The 21941-nt window shown below is 43.6% G+C and overlaps 1 protein-coding gene across 1 annotated transcript in view; it reads left to right on the top strand.

Annotated features, from left to right (window-relative positions):
- The window catches only part of fat4 (FAT atypical cadherin 4), a 157810-nt gene that overhangs the window by 123419 nt on the left and 12450 nt on the right, over nt 1-21941 (top strand). Inside the window, 4 exon segments of the mRNA XM_061726489.1 lie at nt 11511-11596; nt 12521-12700; nt 13112-13236; nt 16488-16720. Coding sequence (XP_061582473.1) covers nt 11511-11596; nt 12521-12700; nt 13112-13236; nt 16488-16720 — 624 coding nt within the window.

The following is a 21941-nucleotide window of genomic DNA, read 5'->3' as shown; positions in this document are numbered from 1 at the left end:
CCCGCGTCCGACGCCTGGTCCACCCTGGCAAAACCATCCTCCACACAGCCGCTCAGGACGCATGTTTTCCTACAACTTCACGTTGCCAAACTCCATTCCTTCCTTCTGGTCTTCCTGCCGTCCTGCAACTTCGTTACGTCACCACAACAAACAGCATGTGAATCTGTCCAATCTCCGTCCACTTCCTCAGTCCTCTCAGCCAATCACCAAGCAACACCACCTGAAACTGGCTCTGTTCAACACCCGCTCACTCAACAACAAAAGCCTGCTGCTGAATGAATTTATAACGGACAATAATCTGGATTTCCTCTGTTTAACAGAAACCTGGCACAAACCCCTGGACTATTTCTCACTAAATCAGGCCACTCCCCCCAACTTCACCTACATGGAACAAGCTCGTGCTGAGGGGAGGGGGGGCGGTGTTGCAGCAATATACAGAAAGGACATTAAAGCAACCTCCATCCCCATTCCTGTCATTCCGTCATTTGAGCACGCTGCCTTCAAACTACCTGGCCCCACTCCTCTTGTCACCGCTGTCATTTATCGCCCCCCCAAACCAAACCCCTCCTTTCTCTCGGATCTCTCGGATTTTCTGACCCAGCTCTGCTCCATCTCTCCCTCTGTTCTCCTCCTGGGTGATTTCAATTTCCACATCAACGATCCTAACTGTAAACCCGCTGCTGAATTCCTGGACCTACTACACTGCCTCAACTTCACTCAACACGTCGACTTCCCCACTCACGCCCGCGGCCACACCCTCGATCTCGTCTGCTCCACCGGCCTCACCATAAATCAGCTCTCCAGCCTCAACCTCCACGTGTCTGATCATCTGGCAATCATTATGGACATCAACACCCCCATCCCCACTCCCAAAGAAGCACGCAAAATATCCTTCCGCAACATCAGATCCATCTCCCCCTCTGCCCTCTCAGCCTCTCTTGCCACTCAGATGTCCGCCTCCCCTCCCCCGTCAACCGACAACCCCTCAGACCTCGTGGATTACTACAACCATACACTCTCCTCCTGTCTTGATCAACTGGCTCCCATCAAAACCAAAACAGTCTCTTTCGCACGCTCAGCACCCTGGTACACCCCTGAACTCCGCAAACTGAAATCCCGTAAACGTCAACTCGAGCGACTCTGCAAGAAATCCGGATTAACTGTTCATCAACTCGCCTACACTGATCATCTCCACCAATACAAGGATGCCCTCAACTCAGCTCGCTCCACCTACTTCTCCAACATCATCCATTCCGACTCCTCCAACCCAAAGGCTCTCTTCTCCACAATCAACAAACTTCTCAAACCCAGTGACAACATCTCCAACTCCTTCACAGTCTCTAAGTGCAACGACTTCCTCTCATTTTTTCAATCCAAAATCCAGACCATCTACAGTAACCTGACCACCTCCTCCACCCCCTCCACCTCCCCACCTGTTTCTCCCCCCTCCACCACTCAGCCCCTGTCTCACTTCTCTCCCATGTCTTCAGCGTCTCTTTCTACAGTCATGATGGGCATGAAAACCTCTTCCTGTGCTCTGGACCCCATCCCATCCACATTTATAAAAAACTGTCTCCCAGCCATCTCCCCACTCATCATCAACATCATCAACTCCTCCTTCAGCTCTGGATCGGTCCCGGACACCCTCAAACTGGCAGCTGTCACCCCCATCCTCAAAAAACCTGGACTCAACCCTGACAGCATGAACAACTTCCGGCCCATTTCCAACCTCCCTTTCCTGTCAAAAATTCTGGAACGTGCCGTCGCCACTCAGCTCAAGACCCACCTCACCTCCAATGATCTGTTTGAAACATTTCAATCTGGTTTCCGCTCACGTCACAGCACAGAAACAGCCCTCATCAAAGTCACCAATGACCTCCTTCTCTCCTCCGACTCCGGCAACCTCAGCATTCTCCTTCTCCTGGACCTCACAGCAGCCTTCGACACCATCAGCCACACCATCCTCCTTTCCCGCCTGGAATCATCTCTCTACATCACCGGATCCGCCCTCTCCTGGTTAAAATCCTATCTCACCAACAGACATCAATTCATCAGCATCAACAACTGCTCCTCCTCCACTGCCCCTCTGTCACAAGGCGTCCCCCAGGGTTCGGTGCTTGGTCCTCTACTCTTCATCCTCTACATGCTCCCCCTTGGCAACATCATCCGCCGCCACCGCCTCCACTTCCACTGCTACGCCGACGACGTCCAACTGTACATCTCCACCAAATCCCTCACCTCTGCAACCCACTCTACCCTGACCAACTGCCTCGCTGAAATCAAGTCCTGGATGCACTCGAACTTTCTCCAACTCAACTACAACAAATCGGACATGCTCATCATCGGCCCCAAATCCCTCACCAAAACCGCTCACAACTTCACCCTCACCATGGACAACTCCATTCTGTCTCCCTCCACTCACATCCGCAACCTCGGAGTTATCCTGGACAACAACCTCTCCTTCCAACACCATGTCAACCACATCACAAGGACTGCTTTCTTCCACCTCAAAAATATTGCCCGTCTCCGTCCATCACTCTCCTTCTCTACCGCTGAAACCTTGATCCACGCCTTCATCACCTCAAGACTCGACTACTGCAATAGCATCCTCTACGGTTCAACTTCCAAGGTCCTCAATAAACTCCAATACATTCAAAACTCTGCCGCCCGCCTGCTCACCCACACCCGCTCCAGAGATCACATCACCCCAGTCCTCCAGAAGCTCCACTGGCTCCCCATCTCTCAACGGATCCACTTCAAAATCCTTCTCCTCACCCACAAAGCTCTCCACAACCAGGCCCCCTGCTACCTCACCGACCTGCTCCACCGCTACACTCCCTCCCGCAGCCTCCGCTCCTCTGACGCCAACCTCCTGTCCCTTCCAGTCAGAACCAAGCACCGGACCTGGGGCGACAGGGCCTTCTCCATCGCTGCACCCACCCTCTGGAACTCCCTCCCCAAAAACATCCGTGACTGTACTGACCTCCCAGCATTCAAATCCCACCTCAAAACTCACCTTTACAGAACTGCTTTTAATGTGTGATTAATGTCCTGTCTCATGTTGTGTCCTTTTGTACTGTCCTGTGTAATTGTAATTTGTATTATGTGTTTTGTTTTAATGTAAAGCGTCTTTGAGTGCCCAGAAAAGCGCTATATAAATAAAATGTATTATTATTATTATTATTAAAAGCCACTTCGTAAAAGAGTTAGTCATATCTTTATAGGGAAGAATAAAAAGATCGAACACATTGATATTGAAGAAATTGGCAACGAAAGAAATGGTTATGTTTGTGAAGTTCATTTAAATGACTTGAACATACCAGCTCTTAAATGAATAAATAGAGCGTGGGGCCAACTGGTCCTGGAAACGTCTGAGTTGCAAGATGCCTTCAGGGTGAGAAGGAAAATAATTACAACAATTGAAATGCAATTACGCACAGAAAAATGATCGACCTGGTTAAAGACAGCATGGGACAGAGGAAAAAAGTCGATATGCCAACAGCCAAGCCAGCGTGCTCATTCAGTAGAAAAACTGAAATCTTCTGGGAATGCTACGGAGGAGTATTAGTGCCAGGCAGGAGAAAAATAAAAATAATATTGGAGAGGAGGAAGATTTTATTTTCATTATGCACTTCGAGAAAAAAGTCGAATTGTCGAGAAAATGTCGAAACTGTATTTCAACATTATTGTCGACATTTCATTTTTTTTTCTCAACATTTCGACTTTTTTCTCGAAGTGCACAATAAAAAAAAATCTTCCCCTCTCAAATATTTTTTCTCCTGCTTGGCCCTAATACTCTTCCGTAGAATGCAGATTGTAAATGGCGTCAGCTGTTAATCAATGAGCTCGATATTAGCCAAAGTATTTGTATTAAAAACACGCACACAGAGAACAACAGCCAACCAGCAGCTATAGTCGCCATCACAGTGGGTCATTAGCATTTCCTTTAAAAGGAGACGTATTAGTAGGAATGGGTGATATTTTACCGTTCATGATAAACCGTCAAAAAAATTCCCCACGGTAAGAATTTGTATCTCACGGTAAAAATGATAAATTCCTGTTGATGATGTTTTTGTGTAAAGCTGAAGGAAGGACGGAAGGAAGGAAGGAAGGAAGGAAGGAAGGAAGGAAGGAAGGAAGGAAGGAAGGAAGGAAGGAAGGAAGGAAGAAAGAAAGAAAGAAAGAAAGAAAGAAAGAAAGAAAGAAAGAAAGAAAGAAAGAAAGAAAGAAAGAAAGAAAGAAAGAAAGAAAGAAAGAAAGAAAGAAAGAAAGAAAGAAAGAAAGAAAGAAAGAAAGAAAGAAAGAAAGAAAGAAAGAAAGAAAGAAAGAAAGAAAGAAAGAAAGAAAGATACATTCCCGTTGATACGTTTTTGTGTAACAAACATGGTGGATCTGAGAGTGAGATAGATTTATAGTTACAAAGATGGAGTTGAATTGGTATTTTTTTTTTATCGTTATCGTTATCGGGATAAATGCCAGAAATGATCGTGATAAATGTTTTAGTCCGTACCGCCCATCCCTACGTATTAGGCTGCTGTTTTCTTTCTAAAGTTGGAAAACACTTTCCTAAAATCTCACCTAACTGAGAACACGTCTCTACCACAACAGCCCCCCGTCCCACCACGCGTCTACACGCCCGTTACCAGCAGCTAGCTGGACTCCAGTCCTTCCTCTGGTGGGAAACAAAAAAAAATCACAAAAATTGTGAGAACTGAAAAGAACAAAAGATGTTTATTATTTAAAAGGATGCTCAGCAGCACGGCGGAGTGTGACTGACAGCGAAGGATAAGCAACGCTGTCAGCGACGATCCGTCACCCCGGAGTCCCGCCAGGTGCAGACACGGGGCTTGTTCAGCTGAGCTGCACCAGCCGACGGGAATCGCAGCTGCTCAGAGTCCGTGAGAGCCAAAGAGTCCAAATAGAAACAACACAGCACGACTGAGATCAGCCGTGTCCATCAGCCAAGTCTGTCTTGGCGCTCCGCAGCGCGAGGCTGCATCAGTTTGGACGGTGCAGATCGAGCTGGCAGGAAGTCAGACGCTAGAATGCCGTAAAGAAGCTGGTCAATGTTCAAAATAAAACACCAGACGCAATGAGACTCATCAATACTCTTACCTGATATTATTGTTACCCATAAACGGTGCGGCTAAATGCTTAAGAGGGTTTTAATAGGCATTTAAACCACATTTGAGAAGAGGATAAAAGGAGAAATATGTCTTAAAACAAGCAGATTACCCAAATGTTTTAAGACCATGTGAAAAATCACTTAGTAAACTCATTAACCAAGCTGAGCAGCGTTTGGTTCTTTGCTTCTCCCAGTGGGATCCAGACTTGAGACTAGCCTTTCCAAAGTATGAAGGTTGATGAAGTTTCAGGAGAAAAAGGATGGAAAACAATCTGATTATTGACTAGTCGTACCAGTTAAGGTTGGGGTTAGGGTTAGGGTTAGGGTTAGGGTATTCATCCGGATCGTTCACCTGCGTCACCTCCAGGGCTGTCAGCTCTGCTACTTATGAGCAACTTTGAACGTGTTATATTGTAAAAAATCGTTTTTAACGTATCAGAAGTTGTGAGTTGTGGCTTTTTGGACTTGTTCTTCAGAGGTGAAGGGTTAAGGGGCTGACACACCAAGCCGAAAATCGGCCGTCGGGCCGTTGGTGAGAGTCGGTGCTCGTCTGTCGGGCTAGTTTCCCCGGTGTGTCCCGTACGTCGCCACAGGTCGGCCGCCCGTCGGGAGCTTTTCAGCCGATTCGACATGTTGAATCGGCGTCGGCCATCGGTCAAACAGCTCACTCTGTGATTGGCTTTTCCCAGAATTTCCCAGAATGCTTTTCGTCGTCATTTGCGGGCTGAATAAAAAAAAAACATTTCTAGTGAGAAATAAACATTTTTCCTTTCATAATATTTACTCAGTGAATGTACATAATCACTTGCTTGTCTTTTTCAAACCGCGCTAGAATAAAGGCTGATTTATGGATCCGCGTTACACCAACGCAGAGCCTACGGCGTAGGTTACGCGGCGACGCGCGCCGTACGCCGTACCCTAGGCCCTAGGCTCTGCGTCGATTTAACGTGGAACCATAAATGCAGTGCACGGCGGCTCATTACATGCACACTGTACTGTCCATCTCTGTCGTGGGTTCAATATCATTCTTACTCAATCAACGTTTCAAACCCCCCATGCAAAGATATCGGCTGGACTGGATGAGGATACGACGCAAAGACTTGTGGGAAAGATGTGTCTTCACTGATGCAAAATGCCGTACAAACTCCCAGCGGATGTCGTATGAAAGTGCCTATGGCTTCATCCTCCACCTGCCTTCATGCGATTATTGTTTACTCCAATTATGATCCTAATAAGATTAAGTTAGCTGTTTACATTGCAGTTTCTTAATGAGAGTTTTACAATAATCTGCTGATGATCAGACTCTGGATCTGCACGTCAACAGACTCACTGTCACTGTCACTTATCAGGGAGTGAAGTGTGTGACGGCGGTGGCTTTGATCGCCGGACAGGTCATTAATAAAATGTTGAAGCGGTTCTTTAAGGAGCTTCAGAGAGTCACAACTAGGTTGAAGACATTTGTTCTTCACTTCGGTGTTCGTGCTGCTTGGATGTTTTCTGTTCGTCTGTTTTATCTGATTTAACTGAGACAGAAACGCATTGAAAATGGGTGTGTGTGTGTGTGTGTGTGTGTGCGTGCGTGCGTGCGTGCGTGCGTGTGTGTGTGTGTGTGTGTGTGTGTGTGTGTGTGTGTGTGTGTGTGTGTGTGTGTGTGTGTGTGCGTGCTCCCCGGGATGATTTGTGTCAGAGATCTGGGCCGGTGTGGTCCGTGTTTACTTAAACTCCAGGAGAGGTGGAGCGTGATTGCCCCAGTTTTTCAACACTTTCACACACTTTTCCAGACAGTTTCCTCAGAAGCTCGTTCCTTTCTCTTCCTAGCGGGCTCGTTCGCTCTCAGAGCTCAGGCAGGAAAAGGAGACAGCAACCCGCACATCTGGGCGAAAGCTTTGGTGCCTCCGAGGGGAAACTGGCATTTCTACGTCACTCCTGTCAAACATCATGACGAGAGAATGAAAAAAAGTGTAACTTAAGTGGGTCGGATAATCCTCCGCTGACAGAGCTACATCTGTATTTATGCAAACTTCAAAAAATGTCATTGTCATGAGATGTAAACACATCACTCTCACAATCTTCACTGTGACATGAGCGCTCTCATATCATGTGTGTTTTATTTTTAATTATCACAAAGTTTTATAGATCCCAGAACCAACTTTTGACAATTTGAGCCTGATGAATCCTGACAAGGTTCTGGTGCAGGGATTGGGTCGTCGACAGTACTGGAGTTGTAAAATAAAATCAGTTCATTACACATACATTTATTCAAACTGTACGGCTTAAAGAGTGGGATAACAGTGCAAACAGCAAAGGTACCATTGTCCTTCAAGTTTTCTCAGCTTATAAAATCACAAAGTAGAAAAAAATACAACCTGATAAATAAAGAAACAATATTGCCATCCTTTGCACTCACTGTTTTTTTGCAGACTCTGCATATAATAGATGATGTTTGCTCCTCGTCACTGTTTTTAAATCCAAACCAGTTCCAGATAACCGAGCTCCTCGCTCTCAGATCCGCCTTCCGCCATGTTTGTTACACAAAAACATCATCAACAGGAATTTATCGGTTTTTACAGCGAAATGACAAATTCTTACCTTGGGGAATTTTTTTGACGGTTTATCGTGAATGGTAAAATATCACCCATTCCTATTTACCAGCTGTGTTAGTTTTCAGCAATCACCTGAGTAGTTTTCTCTACTTGATGCAGACCGGTACCGTGGCTCCTCTGAAAAAGACTTAACTTCTTGTCCAGGACGTATTTCCAGGATGTATCTTCTGACACAGTTATTTAACGAATGAGAAGGTCCTTTCTGCATCAGTTAGGCTTGAATAAGTTGTTTTTCAGCTGAAATATATTCACCACTGCAGTGCTTTTCCAATGGGAGGCTCTTACCTATTTCCTTAATTGAATCCAGGCGGTGAATGTTTCTAGAGTCTGTGTTGGCAGTAACGTTGCATCATGGGTTCTCAATATCAGACATTTCTGCATTTATTAGCCTTCTCCATACCGACCGAATGTGGGTGAACACCCTGAACAGTAAGGGTAGGGAGGACTGGACTCCTGACAGGTACCAGACCCCTCCATCACCGGGTCAGATTCCCAACAACAAGGAGGCCGTTGGCTTCAGATGCTGCAGGCTGGTGTTTTTTGGTGAAAACCTCTCGGGCTTCTACCCATCAGTCCATGAGGGGGGCAGATGGGCCTTGCCAACGCTGGCAGCTTCTGCGGTATCACCCGCTGCTTCCTTCACAGCTGTTGGGCATCAGTCTGTGGATAGTTTTAAAAGATTATTACATCTTATTCAAAGGAATACTTCAGCTATTCTTCCTGGGGTCCCCAATGCAATTAAAAAGAACATAGTCCACACATACACACATTTATCGCTGTTACAGGTCACTGTAACACCGAGTCATCATATACACAAACAGCAAACTTTCTGTCTAAAATACATTATTGGTACAAAGAACCATCATACTGTCATTCCAATACCAAGAAGTATAACCCACAAATAAATTCCTGTAATAAATTATAGCATGTGATATATTTGTTACTCATTGAATTTTATGTACCGTATTTTCCGCATTATAAGGCGCACCTTCAATGAATGATGTATTTAAAAACTTTTCCACATATAAGGCGCACCGCATTATAAGGCACACTAAATATAAGGTAAAATACCGTACTATAGTGGCTGGGGTTGAGTTACGTATCTACCTGATGGAGCTGCGCTACAGGAAATGCTACAAAATCCTACAGCAAATGCAAAAAAAAATACCAAGAAGAAAAGTACCGTATGTCAAACTTTATTAACAAAATAAAAACCAGCTTTGCTCCGTCTCGTCAAAGTCTCCATTATGTGAGTCAGCGTCGCTGCTGTTGTCTTGAACGTCTGTGACGATTCCTGACGTTTTTAGTGCTGTTACTTCGGCGGCACCAACTACATTACCCACAATCCCCCTGACTACAGTAACAGAAATTACCGTAATGATCACATATAAGGCGCACTGCCGGTTTTTGTGAAAATTAAAGGCTTTTAGGTGCGCCTTATAGTGCGGAAAATACGGTAAATAGTCTTTTGCTACCTTTTAAAACTGTATTTTGATGTAATATTTTTGATGTTATTAGTTAATGCGTTCCATCCTGTGATAGCTCTGTATAAAACAGTGTGTTTTAAAAAGTTTGTTTTCGGCTTAGGTGCCAGTAAATGATCATAACATGATTGTCTGGTTGGATATTTATTGACATTTCTAGTGAACACTATCTGATCTGCAAAATATTGTTTTTTTTTACTATTAATCAAATTCCTCATGAAAGTAAGGAGACTTAATTTTAATCTGTCCACCACCAACAGCCATGATAAATGCTGATGCATTTTAAAGATATTTGCATGCAGTGAACAATTTAAAGCAATCCTAGCTGCTTTGGTCTGTGCAATTTGAAGTTTTTTAATATCTTTGGTGCCTGCAGATGACCAAATAATTGGGCAATAGTCGATTAGACGATCAGAGCAGAACCTTTATCTTTAAGTCAGATGTGAAGCTGCCAGTGTCAGCCGTGTCTCACATCTCCACGCTGTACTAAACCAATCAGCTTCCAGTGTGTCATGAACAGATCTGCACACCTCATCTTCTGCAAGATGATAAATATGTGCTTGTAGAGTATCTTAACTGCTCCTTTAATAACAACAGATTTGCTTTCTCAGTAAGTCGTGCTGACAGACAGGAAATAAACCTGCTAACTCTTGAATTGAATGTTTGTTTTAATTCACCTGCAAAAACAAGGAATACGTATAGGGTCAGCAGACTGGTCCCCCTAACCATCATGTCCCACATCTATCCGTAAACTACACCCTATAAATCGTATAGAGGGTTCTGGAGCGAGGGATCCGTTAACTGCTCATCCGTCCATCACAGCGCTAACACACAGAAACAGACCCTCACTCTTACGGCCAATTTGGGCTCAACAGTTCATCTTATTATGCACGTCTTTGGCCTGTGGGAAGAAACCCAAGCAGACATGGGGGGAACATGTAAAGAACATGCAGACTTACTCATGAAGGCAACAGAAATGTCTCCCTGTGAGGTGACATTGGGAACTGATTTGACGACTGCTCTATTAATCCCCAGGATGGATTTAACTGTTTCAGTTTAAAATGAGCATGAAGGGGGAAAAAGAGGTGTGGCTGGAATCTCCAGAGATCTCCGTAAACATGTTGAGGTGTTGTGTTTGAAGACTGGTCTGACTGAGCTGATGGTTTCTCCGAGATCAGCAAATAACAGAAGGGAACCATCTAGAATCTGGGGATCAGAGACGCTCCTTCACAGTGACTACTTCAGTCACTTCTCTTTTCACTTATGCTTTTCCATCAACTCAATCCAAAGTGAACGCCGTCGTTTACTGTACGTAGATCTGGGTTGAGGTAGAAGTGGTGCGAAGCAATTCACCGCCAAAACTCTAGGGCCAATCGAAAGATCTGGAAAGATCTTTCATAAAATCCACGTCAGCAGCAACAGCAGACATCCACGTAGGCAGGTGGAAGCAGCAACGGGATGACCGGGGAAGGGGGGGGGGACCGGGACCGCAGGTCAGCACGCAGCTCCCGAGGCTCCGGCCTGCAAACATGCACAAAAAAGAAAAAAGGGGGGCCGGCACAAGAAACTACAGGAGCGATGGACAAAACGATAGCTATGAGACATTTATAAAAAAGGAAATGGAGAAGAGAGGAAGGGAAAGGGAGAGGAGAAGAAGGGTGGGAGGCACCGCCCAGCGGATCATGTCAGTGCCCCCCTGCAGCAGAGGCCTATAGCAGCATATCTACCACCAAGCTATATTTGAGACTAACTATTATAGTCTTGTTCTATAGCTGCAACTATGACTACTGACTTTATCTTCATTGGCATGAATTAGCCCCGCCCCTTCTTCTGATTGGTCGATATCTGATAGTTCCTACTTTCTGCCATAACTTTTGAATGGTTTGATATAGAGAGTTGTGGCTGGTGTCATCCACTAAATGTCCAGTTCTGAAGAATCTACATGCAAGTCATACAAGCTTCCACTGCAGCCTGAACGTGCACAAGGGTGCGACGGCCTGTTCATCGCTGCTTGCAGCTTTAATTGCTTTTTATACTTTTTAAAATGACCTGTGTCCAGGTAGGAACCAATGAAAGGTGAAAACTGTTGAGTTTAAACTTATTTTAGTGTCTACAGAGCATTGGCACCGAATCCCAGCAATACATTTGAGAATATTCAGTTTGTTGTGCGAGAGATACGCTCTCAAATCACACTGTTTTTTGTTTGCTGGGTCCATCCTACTATATCTGACCATCTCTGGTGTAACTATCAACTTCATTGAGGAAATCATGCTCATGTGTGTTCTCGTCATCACGTAGGCTGCGTCCCTGACCGTGGACCTGTGTGGCGACGAGCAGGAACCAGGATACTGCGCCGTGAGTGACGTGGCCGTACACACCGACTGGTAGGACAATCTCCCACACACACACACACACACACACACACACACACACACACACACACACACACACAACGCACTCAACAGCTGCTTCTATGATTACGATTCCTCCAAACTGTAAACAAGAAAATACTGCTGACAGTTTCACTGCCATGGCCTAGAAACCGGTCTGAATAATTCAAGACTGGAAGGATCATGGAAAACTTAACACGACCCAAAAAAGGCTTTATTTCAGGCAGGCCTCAGATAAAGGCCTGCAAAACAAAACCTGAGTAAGCAGACGTTTACAAAAGTTGTAACTCGCAGTAGTTTTTTCTCATTTCTTAACAATTTCTTGACAAGTCAGTGTGCTGACATTTTACAAAACCTTGTGTATTCCTGTTAGAGTCGGAGCCTGAATGTTTAAACTGCCAGGTGGCTTTTCTGGCGTATTTTCTGCAATAATATCACACAAAAGCCAATCAAATTCAGACAAAACCAGTACTGGAGTTGAGGGGGGATGAGGGGGGATGGCATCCCCCCTAAAAAAAAAAACGGTCTAAATCATCCCCCTGTAAAACTGACATCCCCCCTTTCCATCCCTTATGTCATTTCATCAATGAATGTGGTTTTACTGCTATTTCAACATTTAGAGTCATCACCAGAAAAATAACACCAGAAAAATAACTTATTTGATTTTTTTTTTTACAACTCGAGTACTGGACAAAACCATCATCTCTGAAAGCATTCATTATGTAAAACATCTTGAAGAAAAGCTGTTTTTCTGACTTGTATCCGTGTGCATCCGCGTGTGAGAGAGAGGAAGGAGGTCCAAGCGTGTATGATTTTGAATACCTTTGTGAATGCGTCCGGATCTTTTGAATGCCTCCGCGTGTGCAGCGCGGCGTTTCGCGAACAGATCTGACTGTTTGTGTGTTTGTGCATGTGCAGGATCCTGGACGTGCAGCCCAACCGGCTCTCGGTCGGAGGCGTCAGGTCAATAGAACCCGTCCTTCATCGGCGCGGCCAGGTCGCCACCCACGACTTCATCGGCTGCATCATGGAGTTCGCCGTCAATGGCCGCCCGCTGGAGCCCAGTCAGGCGCTGGCATCGCGCGGCATCCTTGACAGGTCTCTCCCTCTCTCCATCTCCCTCCTCTTCTCCCTCGCTGTCCGTCTCCTCCAACCTCCTTGACTCTCTCTGTGGGACATCTCTTCACACTTTCAAACCTTCTAGATCGCCTTTAAAAGAAGACGTTTTTTATGTTGTGGCACATTTTTGACCGACTAAATCAATCGTTGAATTCCAGAGAATTTATTTCTTTTCTACCTCAGCGATGAATAGCGAGGCGAAGACAGATCTTTTAATATGCTAATTCTCCGGGGTTCTTTATGGGTTTTTGTATTGCTGCGCCGGGAGAGAAATAGCGGCTCATCTGCCCCTATTTTTGGAGTTTCCCTTTCGGCGGACCCCCGGCTGCTTAACTTGAGTCTGACTTGTCAGAGCCGTCTCCCTGACTGTCGGTGTGTGTGTGGTTGTAGATGTCCGAGACTGGAGGGAGCCTGCACCGCCAGCCCCTGCAGACACGGGGGCACCTGCTTGGACCGGTGGTCCTGGCAGCAGTGCCAGTGCATGGACGGATTCACCGGAAAATTCTGTGAGAAGTGTAAGTGTCTGCTCTTTGAAGTGTCTTTTCCTGCTCACATTTCAGCATTTAAATAATATTCCCTCATGATTATTCATGACTCTTCCCTCATGAGTCATCTCACCGCTCCGCGTGGCTCATGTAGGCCACATCGTCGCCTTCTGAGTTTCATATCAAAGAATTTTATTACATAAATCTGCAGACTTAAAATAAGTATAACTGAAAAAAAGAGAGACTCGCGAAATCTGCTAATGTGGGCGGTGCGGCGCTATATTAAGTCACATTACAGCAACATCAGTTCTGAGGCTTTGGTGTTGCTACCGGAAAAAAGAAAAACATCAACAGCGTTCCTGAGACGAGTGGGAACCGCTTTGTTTGCCGTCAGGGTCGATTTTGAAGAAAAATGCGCTCGATTGCTTCATCTTTTCAGCTATTTATTGTATTTACTTTTTTTTAGCTTTTTTATTATCTTTAAACCTTTAATCCATTTTAGTGACTTTGTATTTTATGTTATTTATTATTCATCTTAAGTTTTGTATAGATTTCTCTAAAATTTTACACTTTTTAGACATTTTTTACTTTCTTTTAATCTTTTAGTTTTTAGCTCCAGTGTTTCCTCAGGGGGGTCGTCCACACTGGGAGGTGTGCCTGCTCCGCCCATGGGGGTGTCGTCATGGGGATCCCTCAGGCCTGGGTAGCTGGGGGAGGGACTCCACCTTCTGTGTGGGGTCTGTCCTGGTCTGTCCGGGTTGGGGGGGTCTCTGTGGCGATGCTCCCTGTGGTCGTGGTCGGTGGAGCCTCTCAGTGTGGACGGCCACCCATAGGTAGTGTTTTCCTCACCTGGATCGTTAGTGCTAAGCCACGTCACCAGTCCACTTACTGTGTGTGTGTGTGGGCGTGTGAGTGTATGCACATGTGTATGAGTGTGAGTGAGGGTGTGTGTATGCGTGGGGGGTGGGGGGTGGGGTCGTATGGGATGTTTTAAATTGTACTTTTGATTGTTATTTTATTTTGTATGTAAAGCACCATGAGTTGCATTTACACTGCATGAGTTGGTGCTATATAACTAAATAAAGTAAGTATAAGCAAATGCCACGAGCAAAAAGCGCATTAAAAAGACGTTCCTCTTGATCGCCGGATATTGCAACCCTCTCTGTATGTGGTCACGAAAGGAATGATGGGAGAAGTAACTACCTGATGTGCTAGATAAAATAAAACATCATGAATTTAAATCATTTTAACACTAACCAGCAGTGTTACTGATATTCATTCCATATCTACGGTGGCCGAGACCCGCCATTGCTGAAAATAAAAGTAACGCTGCAAATAAAAAGAAACGCAGCTGCAAATAAAAGAAACGCTGAAAATATAAATAAACCCCGCTGCAAATAAAATAAAAAAACAACGCAAATAAAAAAGCCACAACGGAAGTGAATTACCGGGAACCATTTTTGCCGATGCACCGGTGTTTTTATTTTACATGGCCTAACACATTAAAAAATACACGTAGCGACGTTGAACACTAACCTTTTCACTTATTTTCTTGTTCGTTGTTCTTCTTATTCCTCGCTCTTCTTATTTCTTCCTTTTCACTTACGTCCTCTTCGCCTTCTTCTTCTCCTCTCACGTAAAAAACACCGGTGCATCGGCAAAAATAGTCCCCGGTAATTCACTTCGGCTGTGGCTTTTTTATTTGCGTGGTTTTTTTTTATATTTGCAGCGGCGTTTATTTTATTTGTAGCAGGGTTTCTTTATATTTGCAGCGTTTCTTTTATTTGCAGCGGCATTTGTTTTTATTTGCAGCGTTTCTTTTATTTGCAGCAGCGTTTGTTTCTGTTTGCAGCGTTACTTTTATTTTCAGCAATGGCGGGTCTCGACCACCGTACATATCCTTACAAATATGGATTCAAGAAGGTGGGAAACACTGACATACTGGAACGTGCCGAGTTTGTTAAACTGTCAAGAGTAATCAGTTTAATTTAAGGCCCACAAAATGTCATTATGCAAAGCACCTTATCAGCAACGTGTAGTGTAGGAGCAACCTCGTATCTGAAGTCACTACCAGGTTTGTGTCGGGCTGTATCTCGCAGCAGGCTGATGATATTTCCATGAAAGGAACTGCTGGTTTTAACTTTTTAAGGCTCAGTCTGCTTCAACGAAAGGTTACTGTTTCAGTCAACACTTCCACCAGTTGCTTTGATACTGTTTGAAACCATTAACTCACCATAAAAGTTAAAAATGTTAATAAGGATCCTGATGATGGGGTGTTGTAAAACCTTTGACAGGCAGCGTATTTTAAAGTTCACGGTCCGGCACCGCTAATAAGCCGTGATAAATCTGCGCTCCCTCTTAGATAAGCAGAAACGTCGGCACCCTGGTTCAATAAAAAAGTTGAACTTTATCCAAATATTTTCCCCCCTTATTAAATAAACCATTTATCACTGATAGTCTTATTGAACTGAATTCGTCTGGCCGCAGATGTTTTCTCAACTGGCAGACTGCATGAACGTGTGCTTTGTCCAGTTCTTATCTGCGCTACGCTATTAGCCATCTAAAGCGGGGAGTGGAGGATGTCGTTAGCGTAAAAAAGAAGGCTTTTACGGTGAGCAGACGTTGCACTTTCTGATGATGCATAACAGACACGGGACTAAATGGTCGGGGCCGTCCTTCATGCATCTATTCATTCATGAAAACGCTTTTTCCAAACATTTGCAGCCGCTGTCTGTTAGCGATAAAATCGCAGTAATTGAATGCTAACCGTAAGTGAACATTACCATTTATTCTCACGAGTTTCAGCTTTCTACAGCGAATAAAATGATATTTTTAATGCAGAAATTTGAAGGATATTATCCCTACTAATGAAAATAGCAGAGGTTTTTCATGAAAATGAAATGAAATGAAAGCAACCCGATTGTGGATTGTTGGGATCTTTGACCTGCTGCACCCGCATATATTCCCTGTTTTTCTTTTTCGTTCCCTACATTTAAGTTTCAGGGCATTTAAAAAGCTTATTTTTTGCCTCATTACGTGAGAAAAAGCAAAAGGGGGATCATTGTCGTGCTTAAGGGCGTGCGTGCCGGTTCTGGGGATTCTCCCACTTACAGTTATTTGTAACCACTGGTGAGAATATAAAGGACCGTTTTGTGGTCATGGAAGTGGAATTGGGGAAAAAATAATAATAATTTGAAACCGAGAGTTGGCCGAGAGAGAAGTGGAAGTTTTTGAAAGTGCTGTGACTTCATCAGGATATTATCCGTCTCTCTCTTGCACAGACATGACAGCAGACACGGCTCTGTCTCTGGACGGGACGGGACGCCTGGACTACTCCCTGAAGCAGGGCCCCAAACGTGACGTTCTGCTGAGACGGTCGCTGCAGGGTGCGGCCCGCGACGCCGCGGCGCGCGACGCCGCGCGGCCCAGCCGCCTGGAGATCAAGTTCAGAACCCGCAGCAAGAGCGGCACGCTGCTGCACGTGCAGGAGAGCAGCAACTACACCACCGTCAAGGTGAGAGAAGGGACTGGATATATGGAAGTACATGGAAGTGGTGGGTTTCATTTTAGCTCTGGGTACGAGCAGTACTGGAGTTGAGGGGGGATGAGGGGGGATGACATCCCCCCTGAAATAAAAACGGTCCAAATCATCCCCTCCTGTAAAACTGCCATCCCCCCTTTCCATCCCTTATGTCATTTCATCAATGAATGTGGTTTTACTGATATTTCAACATTTAGAGTCATCACCAGAAAAATAACACCAGAAAAATTACTTATTTGACCATTTTCACCTGTTTCAAGTAAATTTTCACTTGAAATAAGTAGAAAAATATATTTATCTTCTCATCACAAGCAAAAAAATCTTGTTCCACTGGCAGATTTTTCTAATTATTTTAAGTGAAAATCTACTTGAAACAGGTAGAAAAATTGTTGTTTTTTCCAGTGATGAGTCTTGTTTTAAGTGTGATTAGATTTTTTTTACTAAAATGAGACATTTTAACTAGAAATAGGACAAATGTTCTTATTTTGAGTTTTTGCAGTGATTTATCTTCTCATTACAAGCAAAAGCATTACAAAAAAAAAATGGCAGATTGGCAGATTTTTCTACTTATTTCAAGTGAAAATCTACTTGAAACAGGTGAAAATTGTTGTTTTTTCCAGTGATGAGTCTTGTTTTAAGTGTAATGTGATTTTTTTTGACTAAAAATGAAGATTTTTACTAGAAATAAGACAAATATTTTTGTTAAGATTTAGAGTTTTTGCAGTGATCCATTTTACTTATCCTGTGAAGGACAGAGTCATATTGATAAGTTCAGAAAAGTGTTTTTTATTGTTGTTTTGATGTATTTGATGTAAGCCCAGTGGATATTTAAAGCTTACAGAAGGCTGCATTTAACTGCTGCTATGTCATTCCTGCAGTATTTCTGCAGGTGTTTTGGTCACTGCTATTATTTGTAATATATTATATTATTTGTAATCAGCACAAATTATCTGTCCCCATATGATAAAATCCACCATCCCCCCTGATTTATTTTTACAACTCTAGTACTGGGTACGAGTGCACACAAACCTTTTCTGCTGCAGAAAAGCTCTGGCTCAGCGGGGGAAACGGGGATCGATCATCTCACCACCACGGCGATGAGCACCCGCCGCGTGTTACGACCAGCATAAAATACAGGCTGAACACAGACTTTAGAAAAATAAGTGGTTTTATTGGACTAAAGTCTGTGAGATGCGATGCCAAAGCAAGCAGCGCAGGCCCCACGCCTTACCTTTTATTCACATCAATTAGGCGGATGAGGCTCAGCGAGCGCCCGGAGAGTCTGGCACGGCCAGTAGGGATGCAGAACCGCTGCGTTAAATCTTTCTGACGTTTGTATCAACAGACAGACACAGTCAGAACCGCCTTACCCTCGTAAGTGACGGGTTCTGCTCATGTGATCGTTCGCCTGAGAATGGAAGGACAGTAAAAACACAGATGTGTTTCTTAAAAGGACCTTCAACCTCTAAACGTTTTCCTCCTTGTGCATGTCTCATTCTTCACTGGAGGTAACTTAAAGGAGAAAAAAAAGTTAAAGAGACACTGGATTCACCGTCGCTGGGAAGAGAAGAGGAGTTCCTGCGTGTTTGCATTGGAAGTAAAAACAGAGTGTAAAGTCTCGTCTGATTGGTCGGCTCCGGCACCGCCGCGGTGATCCATCAGCGTTTATTACTTTACAAGAAAACAGAAACAATGAACTCTTTTATCTTTGTCAAGCATTTTATGGTGTTGAGGTGACATAAAACATACCACGTATAAAAAATAAAACTTAGATGTGGGATTTAATTTCAAGACTTCCTCCCAGAGTCAAAAGATCTGCAAGACTCTTTACTTGAGGGAAACTAAAGTGGTGGTTATTCATTGAGAACTATCTAATTTATTAATTTATTTATTTACATATTCAATAATTATTGTCAAAAGTTGACAGTCCTTTGATGTCTCAATTAAATCTCCTCAAAATTAAAAAGTCCTCAAAAACAGGGTACAACTTTTCAGCCATGTCTTCAGAGCTCCGGGGGCCAAGGGGGCGGAGTCAGACACTATTTTATCTTTGTAAAGCATTTTCTGGTGTTGGGGTGACATAAAACTTACCATGTATATAAAATAAAACTTGGACGTTGGATTTAATTTCATAATGGCATTATATAATAAGTACAGGCCTTCCTCCCAGAGTCAAAAGGTTTCCAAGAGTCTGTTTAGTTGTGGCAAACTAAAGTGGCGGTTATTCATTGAGAATTATCTAATGTATTTATTTATCAAAAGTTGACAGTCCTTTGAAGTCAGTTTAAGGCCACGTTTCCACATAGCCGGATATTTACAAAAACGGATATTTCCCCCTCTTCATTTTGAAAAATACCCTCGTTTACACGAACCCGCTTAAATACGCTGTTATGGTGCTATGAGCATCCAAACCTGCAGGGGGCAGTGTAACGAGAAGATAAAGTCATGCTAGTCAATCAGAATCCTGGAAAAAAACTTCAACAAATGACACGTGTGAAGCCTGAATAATATGGTTCTGCGTTAAATCGACGGCATAGCCTATGTACGGTGCGCGTCGCCGCGTACCCTACGCCGTAGGCTCTGCGTTGGTGTGACGCGGAACCATAAACCAGCCTTGACTCCAGTTACTTCCAAGACGGAACAAGAGTCTTTCGTTTGGAGTGACAGAGAAGTGGAGTTACTTTTAAGTGTGACTTTAGAATATAAAACAGGTAAAATACAAGAAAATATTGACGGTGGCCAAACTAATTGTAAACACAGGTCGCATAAATGATGCTGGTGACGTTTCTGTGGCATAATGTGACGTTCTGAAGCCTAAATCTCCGTTTCTCTCCGTTTACAAGCAAACGTGAAAACGGAGTTTTTGCAAATCTCCAATTTGGCCGGAGTTTTCAGAAATTATCGTTTTTGGTGACTTTGAGATTCGTTTTCGTGTAAACGAACGGCCAAAACGCATGAAAACGCCACCGTTTTTGCTACGTGGAAACGGAGCCTGAATCAAAATTCCTCAAAAACAGGGTACAACTTTTCGGCCACTTTTTGGGGGCGGAGTCAAACACTCCTCTCAAAATAACCCCAGAACTATACACAGCCATCTTACAAGTTGCAGCAACTCGGTAAATGAATACTGAATAAACTGATGGATTTTTCTGGGCGGGATCTTGAATGGCTCTCTATCTTTTCATACTTTTTGTTTTCAGTTATCAGCACTGAAGTGATAACTGACATCAAATCGAACCATTTTAGCTCTCAAATTGAAAGGTTTCCGTAAAAGCCGCCTGAAAAGATGCTGTGAATATTCCCGGGCACAACATGTATCTATGCCTGCACGCTGTGAGCGTCTGGCCGCGTCGCTGCTCACATCACCGGCCGTCACCACACACTCTCATCGTGTAAACCCGAGGAAAAGCTTCACTGGTTTTTCTCAGCTGCCTCTCCTTTTGGTCCCACTCTGCTTTTCTCTTCTGTCATCTTGCTCTCTCTTCCTCTGACTGGAACTGGGCAGTTTTCCAGCGAGGCCTGAACGTTCATTCACCCTCTTCAGTTTTCCTTTCAGACACCCTGCGTGCTCAGCACCAGCCACCTCTCCCCACTAGGGATGGGTATGGACTAAAAAATGTATCACGATAATTTCTGGTTTATTTATTCCGATAATGATAAAAATGACGATAAAAAAATACCAATTCAACTCCACCTTTGTAACTATAAATCTATCACCACATTCAGTCTTTGGAGCCAAATCACTGCTCTAAAAGATACTAAATACTAAACTACACCAATTAAATGAATAAAAACCAATTAAATTAGTACACATGTACTGCAAAACTGGAATGACTCAGATCCGCCATGTTTGTTACACAATCTTTCTTGCTCATTTCTTTCTTTCTTTCTTTCTTTCTTTCTTTCTTTCTTTCTTTCTTTCTTTCTTTCTGGCTCATTTCTTTCTTTCTTTCAGGCTCATTTCTTTCTTTCTTTCTTTCTTTCTTTCTTGCTCATTTCTTTCTTTCTTTCTTTCTTTCTTTCTTTCTTTCTTTCTTTCTTTCTTTCTTTCTTTCTTTCTTTCTTTCTTTCTTTCTTTCTTTCTTTCTTTCTTTCTTTCTTGCTCATTTCTTTCTTTCTTTCTTTCTTTCTTTCTTTCTTGCTCATTTCTTTCTTTCTTTCTTTCTTTCTTTCTTTCTTTCTTTCTTTCTTTCTTTCTGGCTCATTTCTTTCTTTCTTTCTTTCTTTCTTTCTTTCTTTCTTTCTTGCTCATTTCTTTCTTTCTTTCTTTCTTGCTCATTTCTTTCTTTCTTTCTTTCTTTCTTTCTGGCTCATTTCTTTCTTTCTTTCTTTCTTTCTTTCTTTCTTTCTTGCTCATTTCTTTCTTTCTTTCTTGCTCATTTCTTTCTTTTTCTTTCTTTCTTTCTTTCTTTCTTTCAGGCTCATTTCCTCCTTCCTTCCTTCCTTCCATAAATCAGCTTTACACAAAAACGTCATCAACAGGAATTTATCGTTTTTACAGCGAGATGACAAATTCTTACTGTGGGGAATTTTTTTGACGGTATATCGTGAACGGTAAAATATCGCCCATTCCTACTCCCCACTGCAGCATTGGGCTCCCTCTCCCTCTTTCTCTCCCTCTTTCTCTCCCTCCCTCTCTTCTGATCTTGTCTTCCAGCCCCGAGCAGCTTCTGGTGCCCGTCAAATCATCAAATCACCACATCACCACCACAGCCGTCTCACAGGCCCACAAACGTATTTACAAGAGCTATGAAACAACAAAAGAGCAGCGCTGAAACAGAGACATGCGGCTCGTACATGTATATATATATGTTCACAGAACTATATAAAAAGAACGTATAAAAAAAACAAGATGTTTAATAGATAAGCCCTGTGATCGATTCTCCAGCTCTGGATTGCTCTGTATGCTTTGGCTTCGGGGGACTTTCCGTTTTTCTCTCCGTTTTAAATCAGTTATCCGGAAGCTACTTATCTGCTGAGTTTTGGGGTCTCCGAAAAGGTCGGGGAACAAGATTACTTTTCCATCGCGGTCGGGGAGAACACGAGCTTAACATACACAACCGAAAAGCCACAAAGATGCTGCCCCATGCCAGAGAGAGCGTTACTCACGTCTGCATGGACAACGCTCCACCCTGCTTCCGCTAGGATCCTCGTCCAGTGTTACGTCTGTTATTCTGAGGCTCTTGATCGTCTT

This window comes from Cololabis saira, chromosome 7 (assembly GCF_033807715.1).
Source record: "Cololabis saira isolate AMF1-May2022 chromosome 7, fColSai1.1, whole genome shotgun sequence".
In the NCBI taxonomy this organism is placed as follows: domain Eukaryota; kingdom Metazoa; phylum Chordata; class Actinopteri; order Beloniformes; family Belonidae; genus Cololabis; species Cololabis saira.
Note: the sequence above shows the minus strand (reverse complement) of the source record. Positions and strands in the feature narration are given on the sequence as shown.